Source organism: Rasamsonia byssochlamydoides (assembly GCF_041956645.1).
Source record: "Rasamsonia byssochlamydoides strain NRRL 3658 unplaced genomic scaffold VTN77scaffold_10, whole genome shotgun sequence".
Lineage (NCBI taxonomy): Eukaryota > Fungi > Ascomycota > Eurotiomycetes > Eurotiales > Trichocomaceae > Rasamsonia > Rasamsonia byssochlamydoides.
The window spans coordinates 102777-123933 of record NW_027192393.1 but is presented as its reverse complement, the minus strand read 5'-3'; the positions used below and the strand labels follow the sequence as shown (position 1 = coordinate 123933).

Genomic DNA, 21157 nt, shown 5'->3' with positions numbered 1-21157 from the left:
GCAGTAAATAATAGTCTTCGAAAACAAGCAGTCCACTGCATCTAATACTCCATATGCAAGACTTGCCGGCTGTTCGGTACGAACCAATAGGATCACGTGGACAGGGATCAAGACTCAAGCCACCGGTCTTGGCATGATGTCAGAGGCAGAAGGGATTCTCGTGAGGAGATCGATAATTGATGCATTGACGCCAAAATAGTTTACCTGGACAGGGAAGATGTCGAATGTCAGTCATGTCGACTCCTGGCGATGACGCAGATGATCGCCAGTATGATCGCCCATGATGACGGAACTCAGCGTTTCAGATTGCACGTTACAGCGTTTCAGATTGCACGTTACAGAACTACGGAATACTCCGAAACTACAGTTCCATGTGCTCATAGTTTGCCAGGCTAGGTAGGTAGATAGGTAGATCAATCGATCCTGAATACATTAAAATGAAAGGAACAGAAGACTCCAGAATGACCCTGAGTAATATACTACACTACTGCTGATCCTACTCAATAGTCGATACTACTCAATGCTCTTAGGTAGAGCAATGTACGGAGTAGTCAGGAGAGTGATCATCAGGGATACTTGCTCGTGAATGTCTATCCCCTAGAATTCGAACCAGTCCTGTATGCACACTGTACAGCGCTGAAGGGAGGTAGCAGAGCAGCAGAACTTCTTGGACGAGAGTCTGAATCCTCACTCATTCATTTACTGCTTTTCTGGATATAATACGCATTACATTATTGTGTACCCCGTAGTGTGTGTATCTTGTGTTCTGTTTGTACGGTGTGATATATACGGAGTATATATGTGTTATACAGTTCTTATAGCCAGTACCCTATACAATAGTTGCAGATTAATAAAGAAGAAGAAGAAGAAGAAGATACGGAATAAGACAAATGATAGGATTATAGCATACTATATTATACCTATTCTTCATGCTTGCTTTCTTCTCTGTTATGGACAGGAAGTTTAGGTAGAAATATATACCTGTTCTGAACTCACTACTGTAGACAAAACACACAGCGAGCAATATTTGTTCTCTCTCTCTCTCTTTTCTCTTGAATCAACGGCCTGATTATAACCTACACGATACACCTGCTCGTGCTGCCGCTGCTGCCGCCGCTGCTCGACCGGCTCTCCGACCAAAGACAGCCCCCGACGTGAGGCCACTCCCTCCCGGGTAATTGTCATAGAACAACCCGCCCAGCATCTCGCCCACGCAGAACAAGCCCGGTATCACTGCATCAGTTATCGACGAGAGCACACCGGCTGTCTCCGGGTCGACGGCCAACCCGCCAAACGTGAACGTCACGCCACAGCCAACCTTGACAGCCAGAAAGGGCGGCTTGTCAATGGGCAAGGCCCAGTTGGACTTGGGCAGGGCAAGACCACCGCTGCTGGACTGCGTCGAGCGCCCATCCTTCACTGCTGGATTCCACTTGCGATCCGGGTTCTCCTTCTCATGCTCGTACACGGCAGCGTTGTACCGCGTCACCGTCTCGATGAACCGGTCTTTGTTCCGCAGCCCCCGTTGCTGGCATTTCTCCGCCAGCTCCTCGATCGACGACGCCGTGATCCTCTCGACTACTTCCTCCCGGTACTCCTCCTGTCGCAGCCACGGGATGGTCCGCGAGTCCCAGACCTGGAACGCGATGTGGCCCGGCTGCCGGAGGATGGCTCGGCCGAACATGGCATACGTGTAGTTGCGCAGGTCGACGCCTTCGTCGACGAATCGCTCCCCTTCGCGGTTGACCATGATACCCAGCGGATAGCCCGACTTGGTGAACTCGTTCGAGACCTTGCGATCGCCTGCGTGTGCTGGGGCATTGGCGTCCCAGGCGACAGAGTGGCAGCCGGACCAGTTGCCTGCCTGCTTCGCTGAGGCGTCTCGGATCGCCATCTCGAGACAGTCGCCCGTGTTGTAGGGCGTTCCTCGCACCATGGCCATATCCCAGTTGGGTCCCAGATACTGCGCTCTCATGCGTGGATTGGCTTCGAATCCTCCTGCCGCCAGCACCACGGCGCCGGTTTTGATCGTCCACTCCTGGCTGTTGTGTATGACGACGACGCCAGTCACAGCGCCAGTCTGGGGATCGAGGACGAGTCTCCTGGCCGCTGTTGAAAAGAAGACGTTCACCCCTAGCTTCTGCGCAGCTCTCCTATGGTCCTCGATGAGCCCTTTACCCCCGTCCTCCGTCTTCAGGGACATGCCACCCCAGAACTTGATCCGCCCATCGACCTCATACGCCTGGCGATTGAAGGAGAGCTGAAAGCGCACCCCGTTCTGAGCGAGCCATTTAACCGCAGAATTGGAGTCTTGGACCAAAACCCTCGCCAGACTCGGATCGGCCCTCCCGCCCGTGATCCGGTCCAGATCGTTCGCAAAATCCTGCTCCGTGTAGGGACTCATATCGATCCGCGAGGCCGTTTCATCATCGACATTGTTCACCAGCGGCAGCAGATCGTCCAGACCCGCGTAGACGGTGCGGAACGCGCCGGCCGTGAAGTACGAGTTGCCGCCGGCCCAGGTCTCAGGGCATTTGTCGATGATGACGACGTGTTGCGCGCCTGCCTGGGCGGCGGAGATGGCGGCGCAGAAGCCGGCGTTGCCGCTGCCGACGACGAGGACGTCGACTGCGGATGGAAGGGTGGGCATGGCTGGATAGATCTATATATCCGGCAGGAAGAGATGTACAGTACAGGGAGCTGAAAAGGCTTGCTTCACTCGATCTGAAACTGAAACTGGAAATGAGCGAGTATTTCAATCGATCGATCGATCAATCAATCGATCAGTCGATCAGTCAGTCAGCCAAAGAATCATCTATCTAGACCCTTAGGACAAGACGAAGACAAGATATCCGTCATAAATATATAAGTGGACTAGCAATGTCAGATATAAGATATAACATCAGCAGAAGAATTAATTGAGTTACCTCATCTCATCGCATCTCATCTCTGAACGTCCAATCTAAACCTAGAGAACGCAGGAACGGACGGACAATAATACTCCGATCTGCGGAGTAAATACCTAGGGCCATTGATAGTAGTATCCTGCTTATTTTGCGGGGTAAGACGTCAGATGGCGAACGTCCGATAGTTAGGTTCGGAGGATCTCCGTCCGTGTGGACTGGGGGATAGATACGGAGGTATGTACATACATACAGTACACTCAAACTTCAACTGACTGTAGTTGTGTCTGACAAGACTGTTATCAAGGGAACAAAAATAATAATAATTCACGATTGATGGTAATATCCAGTAATGGTAGTACGAAGTAGTAGGAAGTAAGAGAAATTGGTGGCTTCTCGGGTTGGACTGCCTGATGGGCGTCTACTCTTCTCCCCCATCCCCTCTCCCCTCTCCATATACCTTCCTAATAGGTAACTACAGTACATACTCCGTAGGTGCAGGACAACAGAACACGAAAGCCGACTACTGATGAAGTAAAAATACACACTTTTCCCCACTTGTTTTTCATACTGCGAGACTACCTACCCACCTACCTAATAATATATTTATTATTCCCGCCTAGCGTACAGAAAGACAACCTCGAATATATTATATCATTCACTCACCGCTAGACGTGGCAAGACTCACGGGATAAAAGGATATAATTGCTCATACATACAGCCAGAGGAAACAATCCAAACCAACGCCAATAACCTAAATCACTATCGCCAGTTCCGGCCGCGATATGCCGTCTTCCTCCAGATTCGGGTAGTACGGCACCATCGCGTCGGCGCCCTGCACGTAGGCATCATTGTACAGTCTCCAGTATGGCGTCCGCACCTTGCGGGCTGGATGGAAGAGCCCCGCCCACACGTAGTTCATGACGATACCCGTCCCCACCGCCATGCGAATCGCCTCGATGGCCTCGATGATGCGGTCGATCACGTGAGGACTCGTCTCGAAGATGTTCGGGTAGATCAGGTTCAGCAGATGGATCATGGCGTCTTCGCAGCCTAGACCCACAACGCCCAGAGCAATGTGCTTGACGACGCTGGCGGCCGTCTGCCGGTGGACCTGGTCACGGTCGATCAGTGCGTCCTCCAGAAGAGGAGTCACCGCGTAGACATAGTCCTTGGCCATCTCGCCGATATATTCGAACAGGAAGGACATCGCCTTCAGCACACCATTCTGAACGTTGAGCTCCGGGACCCGGTATTCGTTCATCAGAGCGGGAAGGACTGTAAACGGAGCACACGTCTCCGCCACAATACCAATCGCGACGGCCGTACACACTCGAGACTGACGCTCTTGGACACGCAGGTTGTTCAGCAAGGTGGCAAGGACGTCCTGCGGGCCGATTGCCTTGGCGATAAAGCCAAACGTGTTGTTGGCAGCACGACGGATGCCCTTCTTGTGCGCCTTCAACATGTCAAGCAACTCGAAACAGATTCGCATCCATTCACGAGCGTTGACAGACTCGGGTCCGCGGTCTGCAATCCGACCCACCAGATCAATCGTATTCTCCTGCACCTTCTCGTGGCGGTTACGCAGGATGGGAGTGAGTCGAGGAAGAAGGTCGCGAATCGGCGGCTGCATCTGGTTGATACCGACCACGGTGACGATGGACCGCAAGGCACCCAGAATGGAACCAAGCACCTCGGGGTATTCTTCACCCAGGTACTCGTACAGGACCACTCCCAGCTTGCCCATCAGAGCGTCTTCACCGCATTGCTTCATCACCATCGCAATACGAGAAACCAGATCGGCTGCCTGCTGACGGACAGTGGCAGACTTGTTGTTCAATCTCCACAGAATAGTGCTGACAATCTGAGGAAGGTACGGCTTGCATCGCGTGCCAAGGGCATTGACCACTGTACCGAAGCCGTTCAAGATGACAATGTCCTCGATACTTTGCTCCTGGAAGGCGTACAGAACACCGTCAATGAGCCGCTCCTCAAGTCTCTCGGAGATATCCGCCGCTCCCAATGAGGCAATCAGCTTCTCCACTGTTTCTACCGTCATCTTGCGATACGCCTCGCTCTCGTCTTTCAGGTTGTTGACGATCCGCTCCAGGATCTCGCTAACGCCCACCTTCTGGCCCAGGTCAACAGTCGTCTCGACCACCTGACGATAATTCCGCTTGTCGAGCGCCATCCGCCTGATCCAGAAGCTCTTGAAGAAGTCTTGGAGGACGTTCTCTTTCAGGTACTGAGCCGTCACTCCGTCCGTCTGCGCGCACTGTGACACAACCTTCAACACGACCTTCTTCATCTCCTCGTCAGGCGAAGAGAACTCCCTAAGGAGAATCTCCATGATCTGGCTTGTGTAGTAGTTGGCATACTCCTCATCCATCAGAGGAATAATGTAACCGACAGCCTTCAAGAATGCAGCAAGACCCTTTCCGCGCTGTTTCCTAGCACCAGTCCAAAGAGGATTGAGGATTTCGTCAAAGCTTTCGATACCGTAAGGATTCGCAGCCTCTGCCAAAGCAGCGATGGCCAAAGCGGTGACAGTCCTGACCTTCGCCTGCTCATCGCTGAGGTTGTCGGCAATACAATCGACCAATCCCTTCAGATGAGGTAGAATGGCACATCCCATGAGGATGGGAATCTGCTGCACAATTTTGACACCGGTATGTCTGGCTTGCCACGACTTCTTACTGCGGCACACTGCGCGGAGGAAGGGAAGAAGAGCCGGAATACCAAGTGCCGAGGCTACAACTGCAAAGGCTCGAGCCGTGGTATTCCGTACATATTCATCCACATGGTCGATATCGGGACGCATCGTACTGATCATATGAGCAAGACCAGCCGCCTTTGCAAGATTAGAGATGATCTCACGACCTTCCACACGAGCATAGTAGTCTTGATCGATAAGCAGCGGCTCGATGACCACCAGGATCTTGTGGGTATAGGGACGGACGAGGTCATCCAGCTTGTAGAGTATACGATCGATAACCTTGACAAGTAAGTGACGTTCTTGGTCTTCCAGGGACTTCTCCATAAGCAACGGAAGGATCTGATTGAACAGAGGCCCAGCTCCAAACTGTCGCGCATTATCGGTGAGCTGGCGAAGGGCGGTCTTTCGCATAGGGGGAGTTCCATTCTTGACTTTCAGTAGCAATCTCATGATCTTCCTCTCTTTCAGTTCTTCCACAGACATCGTACTCTCATCCGCACCATCCATCAATTTTCCGAAATAGGCCATATCTTCTGGCTTGAAAAATTGCAGGTCGCCCACGCCTGGAATCTCCGTCGGTAGTTGTTTACCAAGCAGGCGAGGATTTTCGGGTTCTTGCATCATGAAGCCACCGATTCCACCGCTTGCGCCGGTCATCGGAGCTGGTGTAGTCATCAGCTTTCTTGCCGGAGTCCTGATGGGCTCATACCCTGGAGGTGGATCAAGAATCTTGTAGCCTTCAGACGGAAGCATAAGATCCAACTCCTCGTCCGACAAGGGGGCGTTCCGTCCAGAAATATCGGTTCCGAAAGCCGTTGGTACCACAGGGGCTTGGGACGGATGCATCGGGGTTGCCAAACCTTGGTTGCCCACGGGCGTCGCTCCAACGATCGATGGTGCTGCAGGCGCTTGATCCCATCGAGACTTACGCTTGGGAGCCTGTTCTTCTGGAGCAACGGGGGCTGGGGTCTGGTCCCATCGGGATCGCTTGACCTTCGTCTGCGTAGGTTCTTTCTCCTCTGGAGCTGGCGTTGGCTCTGATGATACATCCCATCGCTGCTTTCTCTTGCGTCCAGTTGAACCGGCATCGAGATTCTCTTTGTCACTCTCTTCGGCTTTCAGGGTGGCCTGATGCTCAGCGACGCCGTTCTCGCCGCGGGCTTGTTTCTCCGCGATGATCTTCTTGACGCGCTCTTCTTCTTTCTCGAGCTCGCGGAGAGCCATCACGTCTCGGTAGGTGTGGCCCTCGGCCTCGCCATTCGCATCGGTCTTAGCCGCAAAAGGGTCCGCTCTGGTGGGCGAAAGAGCACGGTTGAATCGACGCTTCTGGTAATCAGTCTCACGATCCGCAATCCTGGCAGATTTCTCACGACCCAGAAGAATATCCTCCTCCTCAACACCGTTGCCATGGGCCATTTCGTTTATCTGGTCCCTGGTCGCGGTATACTGACCGACCAGCCGATGTCCGCCATCGGCATCCTCCATGTCCTCATCTTCGCCGTCGGCAGGGATCGAGGTGTTGTAACCTTCATACTTGTCCGCACCATTGCGATCATAAAGCTCCGTGTCGAAGGTTTCAGTCAGGGGAGCCTTGGTCGAAAAGTCAGTTCGCTGACTGGACGGATCAAAGGTCTTTGAACCTTTTTTCGCCGCTGCCGCAGCATTCCGCTCGGCCTGCAGCCGTCTAACTTGCTCGAATTCCGCTACAGACGGAGTCAGCGAGTGAGAGTCACGAAGAGGTGGTGATGACCTACCGTCAGACATGTTGGCGACGACAGAAGCAGGGACAAGCTGAAGAGCGTCAAATCACGGATGTCAGTCGCAGAGGCTACATTCAGATTGACGATGCCGACGATGGCGATGTGACAATTGATGAAATGCCCGCTCGTCGATGAGGTGGTGGACGACTCGCAGTTGGAAGCGCGAAAAGACAGCCGGTCGTTTGCGGAGGCGGCAAATTGGAGTTTCACATGACATAAGCAGGCTTTGTCACTGCCACGTCACGTGATAAATTACTAATCATGTTTTTTACTCAACCAATCAGGATCGACGGATAGGCGACTTCAACTCATCTACATCTGCAAGACTCAGCTGGATATTTGGCAGGGAATAAAAGACGAACAGAAACTGTTCGACTTCCTTTCAAGGAGAAAGGACTAGTTTTACTAACTCCTCATTTGCTAATTCTAGGTTATTCTGCCTCACTGTTGGGAGGCTGTGCGAGTGCCTTCGAATCAGAATCTTTTTGTCGCTTTCAGAAAAGCTCAACACATCAACTATATTCTCTCTGAAATCTATTTTTTAATTGCAGTTTAGGGAACCTGCTGGATATCTGTGTTGCCAATGCTTCGACCAGAGAACGTTCTATGCGTCTAAGCCGCTTGATAAGCGCGCATGCGGGTCCTTCAGTTGTATATTTAGTTCATCAGTCCCAGAAGGTCCAATGAAGGGCCTCTACTCACATTGAACTTGTTATTTTTGGCTGACTTGGCGCCAAGCCATGCCTTCTTACCTGGTAGCGAGGCAGACCAACAGTGGTGAGACCTCATTTCGACCTTTCTATCCAACAGTCAGTATTGCGCCTCTTGTTAGGCCACAAGGTCTCCCAATTCCCTTATATTGAGTGGTTAAAAATTCATTTACTTCTTATAGTTTGGCTACGGAGATTTTATCAACTGCAGGTGGTGCAAACTATTCGATTCCCGATCGCTGCGAGTCAGATCTCTGGGAACTTTAGACCTTCTAGACCCTGGAATCCATTCGTGGTCTCCTTTAGCTTGCCGAAAGTAACCATATGCGGTAACTTTGCTGCGTTGGTGATACGCTTCAGCCCCCAACAACACACTTCAATAATCTAGTGATGGATCCTTATTTCACTTCTATCCAATGCCTACCTGCGTATTAGCACCACAGCATTCAGAAAACAACATAACTGACTCGGATATGAGGCTTGTTTCCAAGTACGCCTTGCAAGGTGATTAAGATGGACCCTCAGAGACGCAGAAGAGCACAGTTCTATCTCTCTCTGTCCCATTGACGATATAAACATGCTTTGCATTCCTGTTGAGATCTACCATACCACCTAAAAGTTCTTTTCAGGCTACCATTGATCCTGTGTTCCATTGCAGCGAAAATGTTTTCCAAATTGATCTTGGCCATCATCTTTCCCATTGTGCTGGCCAATGCAGCTCCAGTTGATGCGAGTGTTCTTAGTAACACATTGACACTGGTTTCAAGCATTCGTCAAGCAGACGACTTTGTAATTTCTCAATGCGCTCTGAATCGTTCCTCTCCTCCGCTCGATGAGTCCTCTCTCAAGCTTTCTGTCCCTAGTCCAGGCCTGTCGCTCAAATATGTTGCCCTCGGTCGTGGCACGCAAAACTACACATGTCAGAGTGACAATCCGACCACCGTCCCGACGTCAAATGGCGCTGTGGCCACCCTATTCGACGCATCTTGCCTTGCGGCCGGTTACCCAGCCCTTCTGAGAGATCTTCCACCTGCTCTGATGCATGTCACCCATGACGCAGCCGTTCTTGCAGCGTTGACACTGGGCCAACTCTCCGCGTCCAGAAACGGCAGCTTGGTCATTGGGGAACATTACTTCCGCGATTCCACAACCCCGTTCTTCGACTTTCGACCCTTTGGACACCCAGAGTGGATCGCAGCCAAAAGCGAGGAGAGTGTGCCGGCTCCAGCGAATATTTCCATTGACGGCTCCGTCGCTTGGTTGAAGCTTGGATACAAGGACGGGTGTGGGATTAAAGTAGGTAGATCATGCAATGTCTGAGCATCCACTTACTAACTCCATCTGCAATAGGAAGTATATCGCGTTGTGACTGCCGGCGGAGATCCTCCAAGTACCTGTAAAGGTCAACCGCAGACTATTCAGGTCGATTACGCTGCTGAATACTGGTTCTATGGATGAGAGAATTGTTGGTGGATTGGGATGTGTTTTGGCCCCTGCTTTACTTTCGACCCAGTTAGCATTAGTATTCATTGATTTTATATTCTCTGTCCTTGGCAATATTATTATGTTGTGGTACAGTGTTATATAGAGACGCACCGGAGCCCAAGACATTCTTGCGGGCAGTTTCCTTATGAATATCAAATTCAAATCATGATGCCACAATTGATTAAAATTCGTAAATTTAATCCCTCCAAACTTTTCCAAAGAGAACATGAGCAGTCTACACATGATGTCTAACCCCTGTGCGAAATGACAATCTTGTCAACGCCAACGCGTTCCGCTTCCTTGTTCAAGGCCTCTATCTCCGCCTCCACATAGGGGATACCAGTCTTGAGCCTCTCCTCCTGGGTCAATTGCTCAATTTCGCCCGGGTAGTAGATTCGATCGACCCCGGCCATCTTATCGGAATTGACGACGCGGCGGTAGAGATAGTCCATTCGCTCTTTGAACTCGTCCAGACTCATAAATAAGTCCGGTTTCAGCGCGATCAGGAAATGGCCCACGTCCGCCGGCTTGGATGGGTCGTAAGGGTTGGTGACATGTCCTGCGAATGCAGAACCAGAAAACACGCCTGAGAAGACGTCCATCATGATGGCCAAGGCGGATCCCTTGGGCCCGCCCATCGGGAGCATGACGCCTTCTAGCGCCTTGTTGGGGTCGTCTGTTTGCTTGCCTTCTGCGTCCAGAGCCCAGTCGAGGGGGATCTTCTCGCCACGGCGAGCAGCCTTGTAGATCTTGCCCCTGGCTGCAACAGAAGGTGCCATATCGAGGATAAATGGCTTCTCCTTCCCAGCAGGCGCGCCGCAGGCAATGGGAGAGACGCCCATCAATTTCGACCGCCCGCCCCAGACGGGCAGCGCGGGCGAGGAATTGGTGAACACCAGACTCATCATGCCAGCATCGAGAGCCTGCTGAACGACCCAGGCAGACATGCCAAAATGGTTCGAGTGTTTGACAGACACCATCCCAATGCCGTATTCCTTGGCCATCTCGATGGCGCGCGCCATCCCCATATGCGCCGCGACGAACCCGAAGCCGTTCTTCCCATCCACCTGCGCAACCACAGGCGTCACTTGGGCCAGCGTGGGCGAAGCCTTCACATCGAGGACCCCCTGGCGGATTCTCTCCATGTAGCTTGGAATCCGGTTGATTCCGTGGGTATCGACGCCCCTCAGGTCGGCCTGCACTAGACAGTCGGCGACGATGGCCGCGTGGTCCGACTGGACGCCATTGCCACGCAGCACGGCTTGCACGAATGTTCTCGCGTCGTTTGCACTGACATACAATTTTTCTTTTTGCGTTTCCATTTCTTGCGTGTATAGAGCCCGACAGAGAGGCTGATTGTCTGTCTTGGTTTAAGAGTAATTCAAGTACGCCAGGTCACTGGAGGACATATATCTCATGGACAGAGATCCCTGCTCAAGTAAGTATCTGAGATGATTGTGTTTATCTCAGACTGACTCATCCAACTGATGTTGTGGTATTGAATTGACTATACTCTTTGTCTACGAAATTATTTAATTATTTAGTTTGGGGCCCCGCTCCGGAGGTGGTCCGTCCCCACAGTGGGCGATCGGAACATCCCCGCTCCCTGACTACTATATTAGGAAATGAACTTGTGAATGACGACGAATAGTGAAAGATCGAGTTCAGCTAGATAAGACATTTGAATGGTAGGTATACAAGCTTCCAGAAATCCACGAAATTCCTTTCTTCTTTCCCCCCAGGAGTGTGCATTTGACTCATTTCTAGTGCCAGTCAGTCAGGGGCCCAAGGTCAATTCACATCCTTGGAAAATAATAAGCTCGTCTTCTGTTGTTCTCGATTAGACAGACTTACATAGCGTCGTTCCTCTGCCGCGCGCAGTCTTCGCTTCAGTTGACAAATCCACGGAACGAGCATCGCAGCCACGCAGAGCGTTACAGTCGCAAATCCTTCATAGATCACCGACGACCTCGCCGACGGAATGGCAAGGGCATATATCACAGAAACGAAGAGGTGGAATACCCAAAAGAGTCCCTCTCCCCCGTCTTCCTCCGAACTCGGAAGATCCAGGAGCACGCTTAGACGAGCCCAACCGTCGAAGATAGCGGCGATATGAGTGCTGTAGTAATAGAGGAAATAAGGTGCAAAGAGAAAAGGGGGAAAAATGAGGTCCTAAGTTCTTTATAGGACGATTAAATCAGGTAGGCTGCCATGTCGTTGATGTAATGGTGCTGTAAGGGAAGCTCTCTGCCTAGATTGAAAAAGAGGCAAATTTGCCGTTTTAAGATACGTAGGAACTACCTAGGTACCAACTTTTTGGTATGTCAGAAATAGCTAGAATAGAAGCCAGGATGAGGTGATTACGATCACAAGCCGTCAATGGGCTTATCAACATCCATTGTCAGAGAGAGGAGGACCGATAGGCGCAATTACGCAGTATTATTTGCAATGAAAGTAACTAGACACAGGCACAAGAGAGGAGAAATCCCAATCGGTTACCTAACTTCAGAAGCCAAAACTGGAGAAGGAAAGAAAAGAAAGATCATCTACAAAGAGGAGTTCTTATATTATAGAGAACCCTCCATCCGTACGGCATATTCTGACAACTACCTTCCCACGGAAGTTCCCTTGTATCAACGTCTGGTAATCTCCATCAACATCTGGAAGTCTCCGTTAATGGAACTTGCCGTCAGATCTCAATAACAAGGTCGAGAAGAGCCGTCATACTCTTTTTAAATGAAGGAATTGGAGAGCTATTTTCTTAAGGTCTTTCCTGCCCTGGAGAAGTTCAAAGACAGTCATAGCGTCACCAGAGATGTTTAAAGCATGCAGGAGACTAGGATAAGTACCTAGACGGATGACTACGTACGGGTAGGCGCAGTACATGGTGACGGTGACCTTTATTGGACGTACTATGCATTCCCCCAATCGCAGAGCACCACGACTATCTGGCCTGCATGTTGCCTAGGTAGGTAATTGCGTTGCTTTATCGGATAGCATTTGTGAAAACTCCTTTGTATTTTTTGACTCTTTTTTCAGTAAGGTTTCTGGCTGCGTGCCTTTGCTCGCCTATATGAGTCTGCTTCTCTCACCCCAAATCCAAGCCTTTCCACCTACCGGGATGCTCGTTTCGTCGCTTTGGCTCTGAGATTTCGAAACTCTGTCTTGTCACGATTCCCACATTTCAGCTGCCTCAGTTGTCCACAATCGCAATGGAAGCATTTCATGAGTTGCATCCAGACGGAGATGTCATACTTGTTGTGCAGACTCCAGACACAGCCTTTGCAGTCTAGGAAGAAAGCCAGGATTATCCGTCGTCGCTGCCGCAGATTCCTGAGGGAGCAGAATCCTGTCCTCCACCCCCAGAAGAGCCCGGCTTTGGAAAGAAGAAAGAGAAGAAAATGAAACGCAAACTGAGCCGATGGCGAGAATCGACTGGCGACCTTGTGCCTGTCGAACCTGATTTTCCCAACCACACAGACCAGTCAATAGCGCCAGGACAATCAAGTCCATGGATACAGATTGCTAGCCCTTCAGAACGCCTGTCTGAGACAGCAATCCCACCACGCTCTGAATCCCCTGTGTTCCCGGACAACACCCTGGTGTCGTCGTCGTCAGAAACTGATCGACGGCACGTACGAATGCGAGTCTCTTCGAGCCACTTAACCTTATCTTGTCTCCACTTCAAGAAGATGCTCCAAGGTAATTGGAGAGAGAAGCATACCCTTCTTTCTGATGGGCGTGTGTCGATCCCCGTGGAGGACTGGCCTGATGCCATGTTGATCTTAATGAACATTATTCATGGCCATACACGCAAAGTACCTCGCACTGTCAGCCTAGAGATGCTTGCCAAGGTCGCGGTTCTCGTCGACTACTACCAATGCTTCGAGGTGGTCGAGGTATTCTCCGAAATGTGGATCAACCAGCTAAAAGGGGACCTCCCAAAAACTTATTCGAGAGACGTCATCCTATGGATATGCATTTCTCGGGTTTTCCTCCAACCAGAACTGTTTCAAGAGTCTACGACCATTGCTCTGAGGCAAAGCCAAGGACCAATCCAGACCCTGGGACTGCCAATTTCAGGAAAAATCGTCGGTATGTATTCTCATGGATCGCGTGATAATCTAGTTTAACCAGTTATACAGATAGAATCGACAGGCGGAGGCAGGAATCCATCGATCGAATTGTGACATTCCTTCACGGTCTTCTTGACGACTTCTGCGAAGGCCGAAATCTCCAAAATCCATGCTCCTTTGAATGTCAGTCGATACTTCTCGGTGCTCTTACCAAGGAAATGTCGCGTCTCCATCTCCTCTCCCCACGGCCAGCAGCCCCTTTTCTGGGCTTCAGTTTTGCCGCGACCGCCAATAGTGTTCGCAAAATCCGATCGCCAATCTGGTGCTGCAATAACAGAAATTATTATAGTTCACATTGTCAGAGCCATCACTGCAGTCTTGAGCCCGTTATTCGCCCAATCATTGATAGCCTGGAGGACAGTATGAAGGGACTATCGCTTGAAGATTTTGACTGAGGTTAGGCAGAAGGTGGTGAAGATGCTCGAAGAGAAGGATGATTGCCTACAATGCAGGAATTTACTCGCATGCAAAGACTGAAGGGAGTCGTCCTGCTCGCAAAATTAACGAGGGACACTGCTTTGGCCGATTTCGTCTCACCCATCCCAGGCCTGCTTCACAGTTCAAAGATCTTATCAGTACTTGGATCCACTTGACGAGTGCAGCAATAATGAGAATGATTTTGAATAATACCATTACGAGACTGGTGAATGCCTATAGGGCCCCTCGGATGGTGACGTTCAGATCTTTTCTGTTGCTCTTTTGATTCCATTACTGTCTAAATCATCCCAGTATGCTACTCTTCGTCTCCAAGGTTTCTAGGAATGACCGTTTCTCTAGAAATGAAAACAAACGCTTGACCTTTCCCCTTTGAGATTTTCAACATCATATACAGCATCGCATTCGAGGGAATACTCGTATGCGTTCTTAAATGGGCCATCAGGACATCCATACAGTATCCATCTAGTGCAGTTCTTTAACTATTATTAAATGAATCCTATCCTGCATCCACTGTTCAGGGCAAATTTTATTCCGGACAGGCTACCCATTTCTTGCTTAAAACCATGGCAGCCTTGCGGTTAAAAGGGCTAGAACAAGCAAGCGACAATTTGCTCAACTGGAGGCACAGGCATCCTAACAGGCTTACAGGACAGGTTCTGTCTGTATAAAGCTAGAAGATTCTATCTGCATTCGCGAGAAGCAATCATTCGCTATTGAATGGAGTGACCCCTGGTGTTTGGAGTAAGCAAGTGCGTTGTTGTAGGCAGCTCTACTGGATGCGCTTTTCCCAGTTAGAATGGTGCATCTGCATAAGGGAATTCCTGGCCAAGTACAAAAGAGGAGAGAGCTTCTGCCTGGATGCGAGGCGGGAGGACGAGTTGTGCGACTGGCTGTTATTAATGCAAGGCTGACTGCTGAGAGGTTGCAGACCCGACGAGGCGCTTTCCGAATCGGGTGTACAGCATTAGCTCGGATGAGGAGTCAACTGGCAGGGGCATCTAGCCAAACAACCTGTTAAATAGTCGTGTGTCTTTTGTCGCTTCAAGGCGTGAGAATTTAGTTTTATTACCTTTAACTTGGTAATTTCTGAAATCCTTTGACGTTCTAGTCGTAAACATGGGCGACATGGAGATGATTGAGGAGCGCTTCGAAAGGCTGAAGAGTGTCGAGGACGACAAGGATAGTTTTATCCAGGTGAGGAAAGCGTCACTTCCTTCTGAAATAAAGCACAATGCCGTCGCTTCTAATCACGACTAGGATCTCATCGGCAAACTCAAAGGCACAGAAGCTGCTCTCGAAAACGAGAGGAATGAAGTTCAGTGCGAGAGGGTTCTCTCGAGGGTTTATCAGCAGGAGGCTCAAGAAAATGAAAAAAAACTACTGGAGCAGCAGCGCGAGAGAGTACGTCAACCGGAATCGGTGGCTGTTGAGACAATTTGCTGAAAAACAACCGCGCAGGCCAAAATGTCATTTGTTTCTGTGTTGATTGACGGTGATTGTATGAATGTAAGCTGCACCTCCTCCTGCTGTTTCATTTCACTAGCTGACTGGGTTCTAACTCGTTTTGTGCCTACAGTTCAACCACGATCTCGTCAAAAAAGGCCAAGGCGGTGGCCACGAAGCTGCCCGGTTGCTCAAGAGAGCTGCAGTGGACTCAGTGAGAAAATTGAAGCCAGACGCTCCCGCAAACATCCAAGTAAAGGTCCGCATATATGCCAACGTAAAGGGTCTAGCAAAAGCGTACCGTGATGCCAGTATACTCGCCGATGTGATGGAATTGGACGCCTTCATTCAAGGTTTCAACATGGAGGATGGGTTGTGTGATTTCGTTGATGCCGGGAGTGGGAAGGAGTGCTCTGATGAGAAGTTGCGAGGTCAATCGTTCCAAGGTTCTCTTGCTGTATTCCTCCTGAATGTGAGCTGATCTATTTCTAGCCGTGTTCAACCAGGACATCCTTGACGTCCATTGCTATCACATCATCTTTGGCGGTTCCGCGGACAACGGTTATGCTCGACTGCTGGGACCCCATACGGGGTCCAAGGATATTACGTTGCTGGAAGGACGCCCTTTCGCACAGGAACTCGCAGCTTTGGCGTCAACATTTAGTACTACGTCTTTTCCAGATGTTTTTCGTACGACGGACCTTCCCCGTCGCCGAGTATCATTCGCCACGACCCCTCCTCGCACGCCGGCACAGAACTATGCTGCCGCAGCCAAGAGTGTACCACCGCCATCGTCCTGGTCGTCTACAGCCTCTGGATCCATGGCTGGACCGAGTCCGAATGGTATCAGGTTGAAGTCGAACGTGGCCCTCAACGCAAAGGGTCAGCGGGTAGACTTGCCCTTACAGTTCTCATACTCTGACGTCATTGCTCTCAAAAAGGAAAAATTCTGTAATATGTATCATATCCGCGGCGAATGTACCTATTCCAGGTGCGAATACAAACACGGCACGCATCTGACTGGACCAAAATTGCAAGCCTTGCGATACATTGCGAGAATGTCGCCTTGCCCTGTCGGTCTAGCATGTCGGGATGAGTCCTGCATATGCGGACATCGGTGCATGAAGAATTCTTGTACGGATGCTCATTGCTGGTTTCGAGATATGCATGGCATCGACACGACACCTGTTTGATACGAAAGCTATGGCCATTGGGTTGCAGGTTTGGGGTTACTTATCTGAGAGCTATTTTCTTTTCTTCGGACGCTGCTCTTTTTCCAAGTGACGCTGTGAATCTCCTACGCTCATTGCCATCTACTGTGGATTCTTTCTTCCAAATTTCAAAACCATATTTTCTTCAATCTTACCATTCGTTATTCTATTACTTTTTTTTGTCAGTTTCATATTGTCATCTACTGCTGTCGATTGTCGGTCCCTCTTTAGCAGTGATAACTTTACCAAAGCAGAAACTATAATTTTACAGATCGTTGGCGCCGCCGGCTTTGCTGTCAGCTCACCGGGTCAGCTCCCATGGCCTGAGTGCCTAGGTGAGCCTACCCTACTGGATATATATAGGCCTAGAGCCTACCTCTAGCTCTTGATTCCTTGCTAATCTCCAAGTGTTCTTTAGATAGGTTCAATATAGCTGTTTCTAAGGCGTCATTTCTCCTTGTTCTAGTAATTTACCCACTGGGCTTGGCCATCCATTTGTGGAACTCCAGTTTTAAGTGCTTGAACAAAGGGCCTGTAGCAGGGCTCCAACCCATCTACCCTGAGAATATCCGTACCCTCAACATACTCCAGCATGTATGTCAGTAGTGCCATCCAGCGCGTCTCATAGCGACTATCCCAATCTCCACAGAGCAGGAGGATAAGAGACTCAGTAGAACGCAAAGCAGTTGGAATCCGAACCGGATAGTAAAAAGACGAAGAGGGGAAGCGACCCTGTCCACGGCCAACCTCTGCTGAAAGAAGCCGCGAGTCCGATGCAAGCATGATATGGGGGTCGTTCTTGGTATCTGGAACTCCCAGCTCGAAACAGAGAAATGTCCAGAGCGTCTCTGACTTCCAATAAAGTGGCACCTTAAGGTCGTCATCATCCAGGTGTACATGTGCCGCTGGACGAGGACATCTCAGGAGTGAATCAGACATTGCGCAATTTGAGTTTCCTCCTCCTCCGCAAGACGGAAAGCCAGCTCTGAGCAGTGCTCCATATGCCGTTGACAAGAGGTTATCAGGCACGACAAACGTGACACCCTTGTCAAAAAATTATCATTCATTACTCTTGAGTCTCAAGAGAATTTTTAGGATCTAACCTCAACAATGGTCCACTAGGAACTCCAAAAACAGTAAGCAGATAGTTAGTTACCCCAGAGAACCGGAGATTGGGAACGCCAGTTTCATCAAGAAGATGATGAGCAATGGTTGCAACAAGCGTGTTGTCGAGTTTCTGGCCGTTGAAACTTGAAATCGGGCATTTCTACCTAGTTATGTACGGGTAGATGTATTCAGAATAGATATAAGGAAGAGCAGAGATGTTGAGAGGAAACAGATATTCTCTGTGGGTGTCAAGTCATCAATCAATCAATACCCTCATATCTATGTACAGTATATACTGCAATGCACCTGATTCCAAGGCTGCACGTGCAGTCTAATTCTGAGAAAATCTTGAAGACGTGATCCTGGCTTACAGTGTAGATCTAGTACGAGGTAAGCAGTCGTTTGAGGAAATCAGTCAAGTATAGATAGAAGTCGCATGAACTGCCATAAGCAGTTAAACGATTAGTACCTACCTAGGTACAGTTCCAATTTCCAAGGTTGCCTGACGGAGAGGATTCATCATCTCTATGCGCTGTGGCGCAGGAGGAAATAATCAACAGCAACGAAACAACAGCAGCTGTGGCGCAGTGCATGCATGCATAACCAACAGCCTCGCCAAAGCTTGGTTCGGTTTCTTCGAACTCGAGTCAAATGCACTCGCCACATCAGACACGTGTTCAGCAGTAAGTGATTGGGAAAAAAAAAAGAAAAAAGAGGGAAAAAACAAGAAAAAAAGAAAAGGAGCAATGCTCTTCTTACATACTCTGTATACATTTTTTACGGCTGTGCCAATATCTGGTACAGTGGCTTGTCCTGCAATCAGCCACAATTATTGGATCAAGCAGTGGACCCACAAGTCATCTCATCTGTGGATGTGGCTTGGACCTTGGTATGGACCAGTTCAGCAGGAGGTCACATGACCTGCTCACACTCACTTACATGTGAACAGGTGAACAGGTGGACTGACAGTCACATGAGCAAAAAAGGTACTTCTGATCATGTACCTTCTCGCCGAAATCTGCATGCACAAAGCTGTGAGCGGCGAGGTCGGAAAACCTTCGAAAGCCTCCCAGAGCCATTGCGAGGCTTCTGGGTCACGTGTTGTTACCTATTCTGGCTAGCGGTTTTAATTCACCGCCTTCCAAAGAGGTAATTGTTGTACACCGCTCTCCCGGCAGAATTGAAGACTTCCATTGGCGGATTCCTGATGCGGCTCACGTGATGTAACACCAACCCCAGATGGGACCCAAACTTCAGTCCATCTGGTAGCCTCACCTCGTCGCGCTCCGGAGCGTCAACACGCCTATCTGTCTTGTCGACCACGTCCGGTTTCTTTCAAAGGTGGCGTTCTTGACCACCACATTCTTTCTGTATAACCTTTTTTGAACGCTCTATTTCTTTCACACGCCATGCGCGTCTTCTCTTTGTGATTTTCCAATTTTCCCTACCTTACCTGGTCCACAGTTTTCCGACATCACCCTTTTTGCGCAAACAACGGATCGGGGGCTCGACTTTCGTGCTCTATCATCACCCTTCTCACGCGATTAACATAATCAACAAAAGCCTTAAGCACTTTCTGTTGACGAAATGGCCACCGACTACAACAAGAAGACGATTCCCGAACTGGTCGAGATCCTCAAATCTCGCAACCTCGCTCACACAGGCAGAAAAGCCGAGCTTGTTGCACGCCTCCAAAAAGACGACGAGGCCAAGGCAAAAGCCCCAGCCGCAAATGCCGCAAAGACAGATGCTGCCGACGATGTCATTGACTGGGATGATGATGCGCCTGCCGCTGAGGAACCTGTCAAGCCATCAACGGAAGCCGGTGCGGCCGCCATCGAAGCCGGCGGTAAGGGAGAAGTTCCCAACCCGGTAGCCGTTCCAAACCAGGAGCCCGCAATTGACCCTGCCGCGACCGACGATTTGAAGGTGGAGTCCAAGGGGGACGCTCCGAAAGCGGCTGCTGAGGCGGCAACTGCCGCGGCGGCTAAAGAAGAAGAGAAAGCTCCAGAGAAGCCGGCGACTAATTACAGCATTGGCCTTCCCACGACTGAATTGGAGGAGGAGCTGAAGAAGCGCAAAGCGCGGGCGGAGAAGTTTGGGATCGTTGAAGACTCTAAGAAGGCCCTGGAGGAAGCCGAAAAGGCGCTCCAGCGAGCCAAACGCTTTGGCACAGATGTCAGTTCCGCTGTGGGTGTAAAGGGCTTGGACCAGGCGTTACCCGATGAACGGCCTCGCAAGCGCGGTCGAGGTGATGATCAGGGTGGGAGAGGCGGCAAGCGACGCAACTTTGGGCGGAACCGTAATGGACGCCCGAACAACCGGGATCGAAATGGAGGCAGTGGTGGAAACGCAAAGCCGGTGTGGAACGAGAAGGATGCTCTTGCTCTCGAGGCTAGGAAGAAGCGATTCGCCACGGTCCCTTCGCCTTGAACCTTTCGCTCCTTTTCTTACCAACCTTTCGTTTTATTTCATCTCTTTCAGGGCGTTTCGGGTGGGAATGTTTTGTGGAAATCGTGTGTATCCGTGTACCATTTGAACTTGATTTCTCAATGGATGAGAAGTTTACTTGGCATCTTTGCTGTAGAGGGTTGAGTCAATTTACATAGGAACTCAAATTGGTAACTCTGGAAGGTTTACACAGCTTTGGGAAGGAACTCGCCTGGCAGACTCAGTGACCTGCCGGAAGGTGCGCTGAACATGTTGAACCATTCACTTTGGCAGAATATTAGCTGAGGGTATCTAATGCTGCTTGGGTGGCCAGAACCACAGTAGAGTGCGGATTCGCTTGGTCTCTAGTCTGATCAAGACGATATACTACAGTAATATCAGTCTGGAGTAAGACGGGCATTAATCTAATTAGATGAAGACCAGAGCACAGTCACCTAACAGAATTTACGTTCCAGGACCACCACCTCACAACACTGTTCCTTGGCCTTCAGCTTGATAACATCTAGGCTTCATCCATAACAAGGGTATTATCGAATACAGTGTTGACTCAGACGGCGACCCGCACTGTTGGACTTGGAGCTTGGACCCGACACGGTGGATCAGCAGAAGCAACCTGCTGAAAATTCTCCGTGATCGACAGGTGGTAAAAAGTGGGAAAAAAAATAATTCTTTCTTTCTCTTTCTCCTCGGTTATGCGGTGTCATTGTCAAAGTCTGTCTTGGTACCATGCCAGCTGAAAGGTGCATAAGTGCATAATCGTGCTTGCAGTAGTCACGATCTGCGCCACTCGGCGA

General features: G+C 50.1%; 8 protein-coding genes across 8 annotated transcripts; 4 read left to right on the top strand and 4 right to left on the bottom strand.

Annotated features, from left to right (window-relative positions):
* Positions 1 to 1069: 1069 nt before the first annotated feature.
* VTN77DRAFT_386 (uncharacterized protein) lies at positions 1070 to 2650 on the bottom strand (the record flags this gene model as incomplete). Its single annotated transcript, XM_069419854.1, has 1 exon — positions 1070 to 2650. One exon carries the CDS (start codon positions 2648 to 2650, stop codon positions 1070 to 1072), a length of 1581 nt encoding a protein of 526 aa, XP_069280447.1.
* Positions 2651 to 3069: 419 nt separating this feature from the next.
* Positions 3070 to 3472, bottom strand: VTN77DRAFT_385 (uncharacterized protein; the record flags this gene model as incomplete). Its single annotated transcript, XM_069419843.1, has 2 exons — positions 3070 to 3324; positions 3380 to 3472. 2 exons carry the CDS (start codon positions 3470 to 3472, stop codon positions 3070 to 3072), a joined length of 348 nt encoding a protein of 115 aa, XP_069280446.1.
* A 185-nt stretch (positions 3473 to 3657) lies between these two features.
* Positions 3658 to 7386, bottom strand: VTN77DRAFT_384 (uncharacterized protein; the record flags this gene model as incomplete). Its single annotated transcript, XM_069419832.1, has 2 exons — positions 3658 to 7325; positions 7377 to 7386. 2 exons carry the CDS (start codon positions 7384 to 7386, stop codon positions 3658 to 3660), a joined length of 3678 nt encoding a protein of 1225 aa, XP_069280445.1.
* Positions 7387 to 8755: 1369 nt separating this feature from the next.
* On the top strand, positions 8756 to 9550 carry VTN77DRAFT_383 (uncharacterized protein; the record flags this gene model as incomplete). The annotated part of the gene is made up of 2 exons (XM_069419821.1): positions 8756 to 9388; positions 9443 to 9550. 2 exons carry the CDS (start codon positions 8756 to 8758, stop codon positions 9548 to 9550), a joined length of 741 nt encoding a protein of 246 aa, XP_069280444.1.
* A 275-nt stretch (positions 9551 to 9825) lies between these two features.
* On the bottom strand, positions 9826 to 10899 carry VTN77DRAFT_382 (uncharacterized protein; the record flags this gene model as incomplete). The annotated part of the gene is made up of 1 exon (XM_069419810.1): positions 9826 to 10899. The coding sequence occupies one exon, from the start codon at positions 10897 to 10899 to the stop codon at positions 9826 to 9828; it is 1074 nt and encodes a 357-aa protein (XP_069280443.1).
* A 2319-nt stretch (positions 10900 to 13218) lies between these two features.
* Positions 13219 to 14108, top strand: VTN77DRAFT_381 (uncharacterized protein; the record flags this gene model as incomplete). The annotated part of the gene is made up of 2 exons (XM_069419799.1): positions 13219 to 13672; positions 13723 to 14108. 2 exons carry the CDS (start codon positions 13219 to 13221, stop codon positions 14106 to 14108), a joined length of 840 nt encoding a protein of 279 aa, XP_069280442.1.
* Positions 14109 to 15267: 1159 nt separating this feature from the next.
* VTN77DRAFT_380 (uncharacterized protein) lies at positions 15268 to 16787 on the top strand (the record flags this gene model as incomplete). Its single annotated transcript, XM_069419788.1, has 5 exons — positions 15268 to 15345; positions 15409 to 15552; positions 15610 to 15657; positions 15728 to 16025; positions 16087 to 16787. 5 exons carry the CDS (start codon positions 15268 to 15270, stop codon positions 16785 to 16787), a joined length of 1269 nt encoding a protein of 422 aa, XP_069280441.1.
* Positions 16788 to 19499: 2712 nt separating this feature from the next.
* Positions 19500 to 20345, top strand: VTN77DRAFT_379 (uncharacterized protein; the record flags this gene model as incomplete). Its single annotated transcript, XM_069419776.1, has 1 exon — positions 19500 to 20345. The coding sequence occupies one exon, from the start codon at positions 19500 to 19502 to the stop codon at positions 20343 to 20345; it is 846 nt and encodes a 281-aa protein (XP_069280440.1).
* Positions 20346 to 21157: the final 812 nt, after the last annotated feature.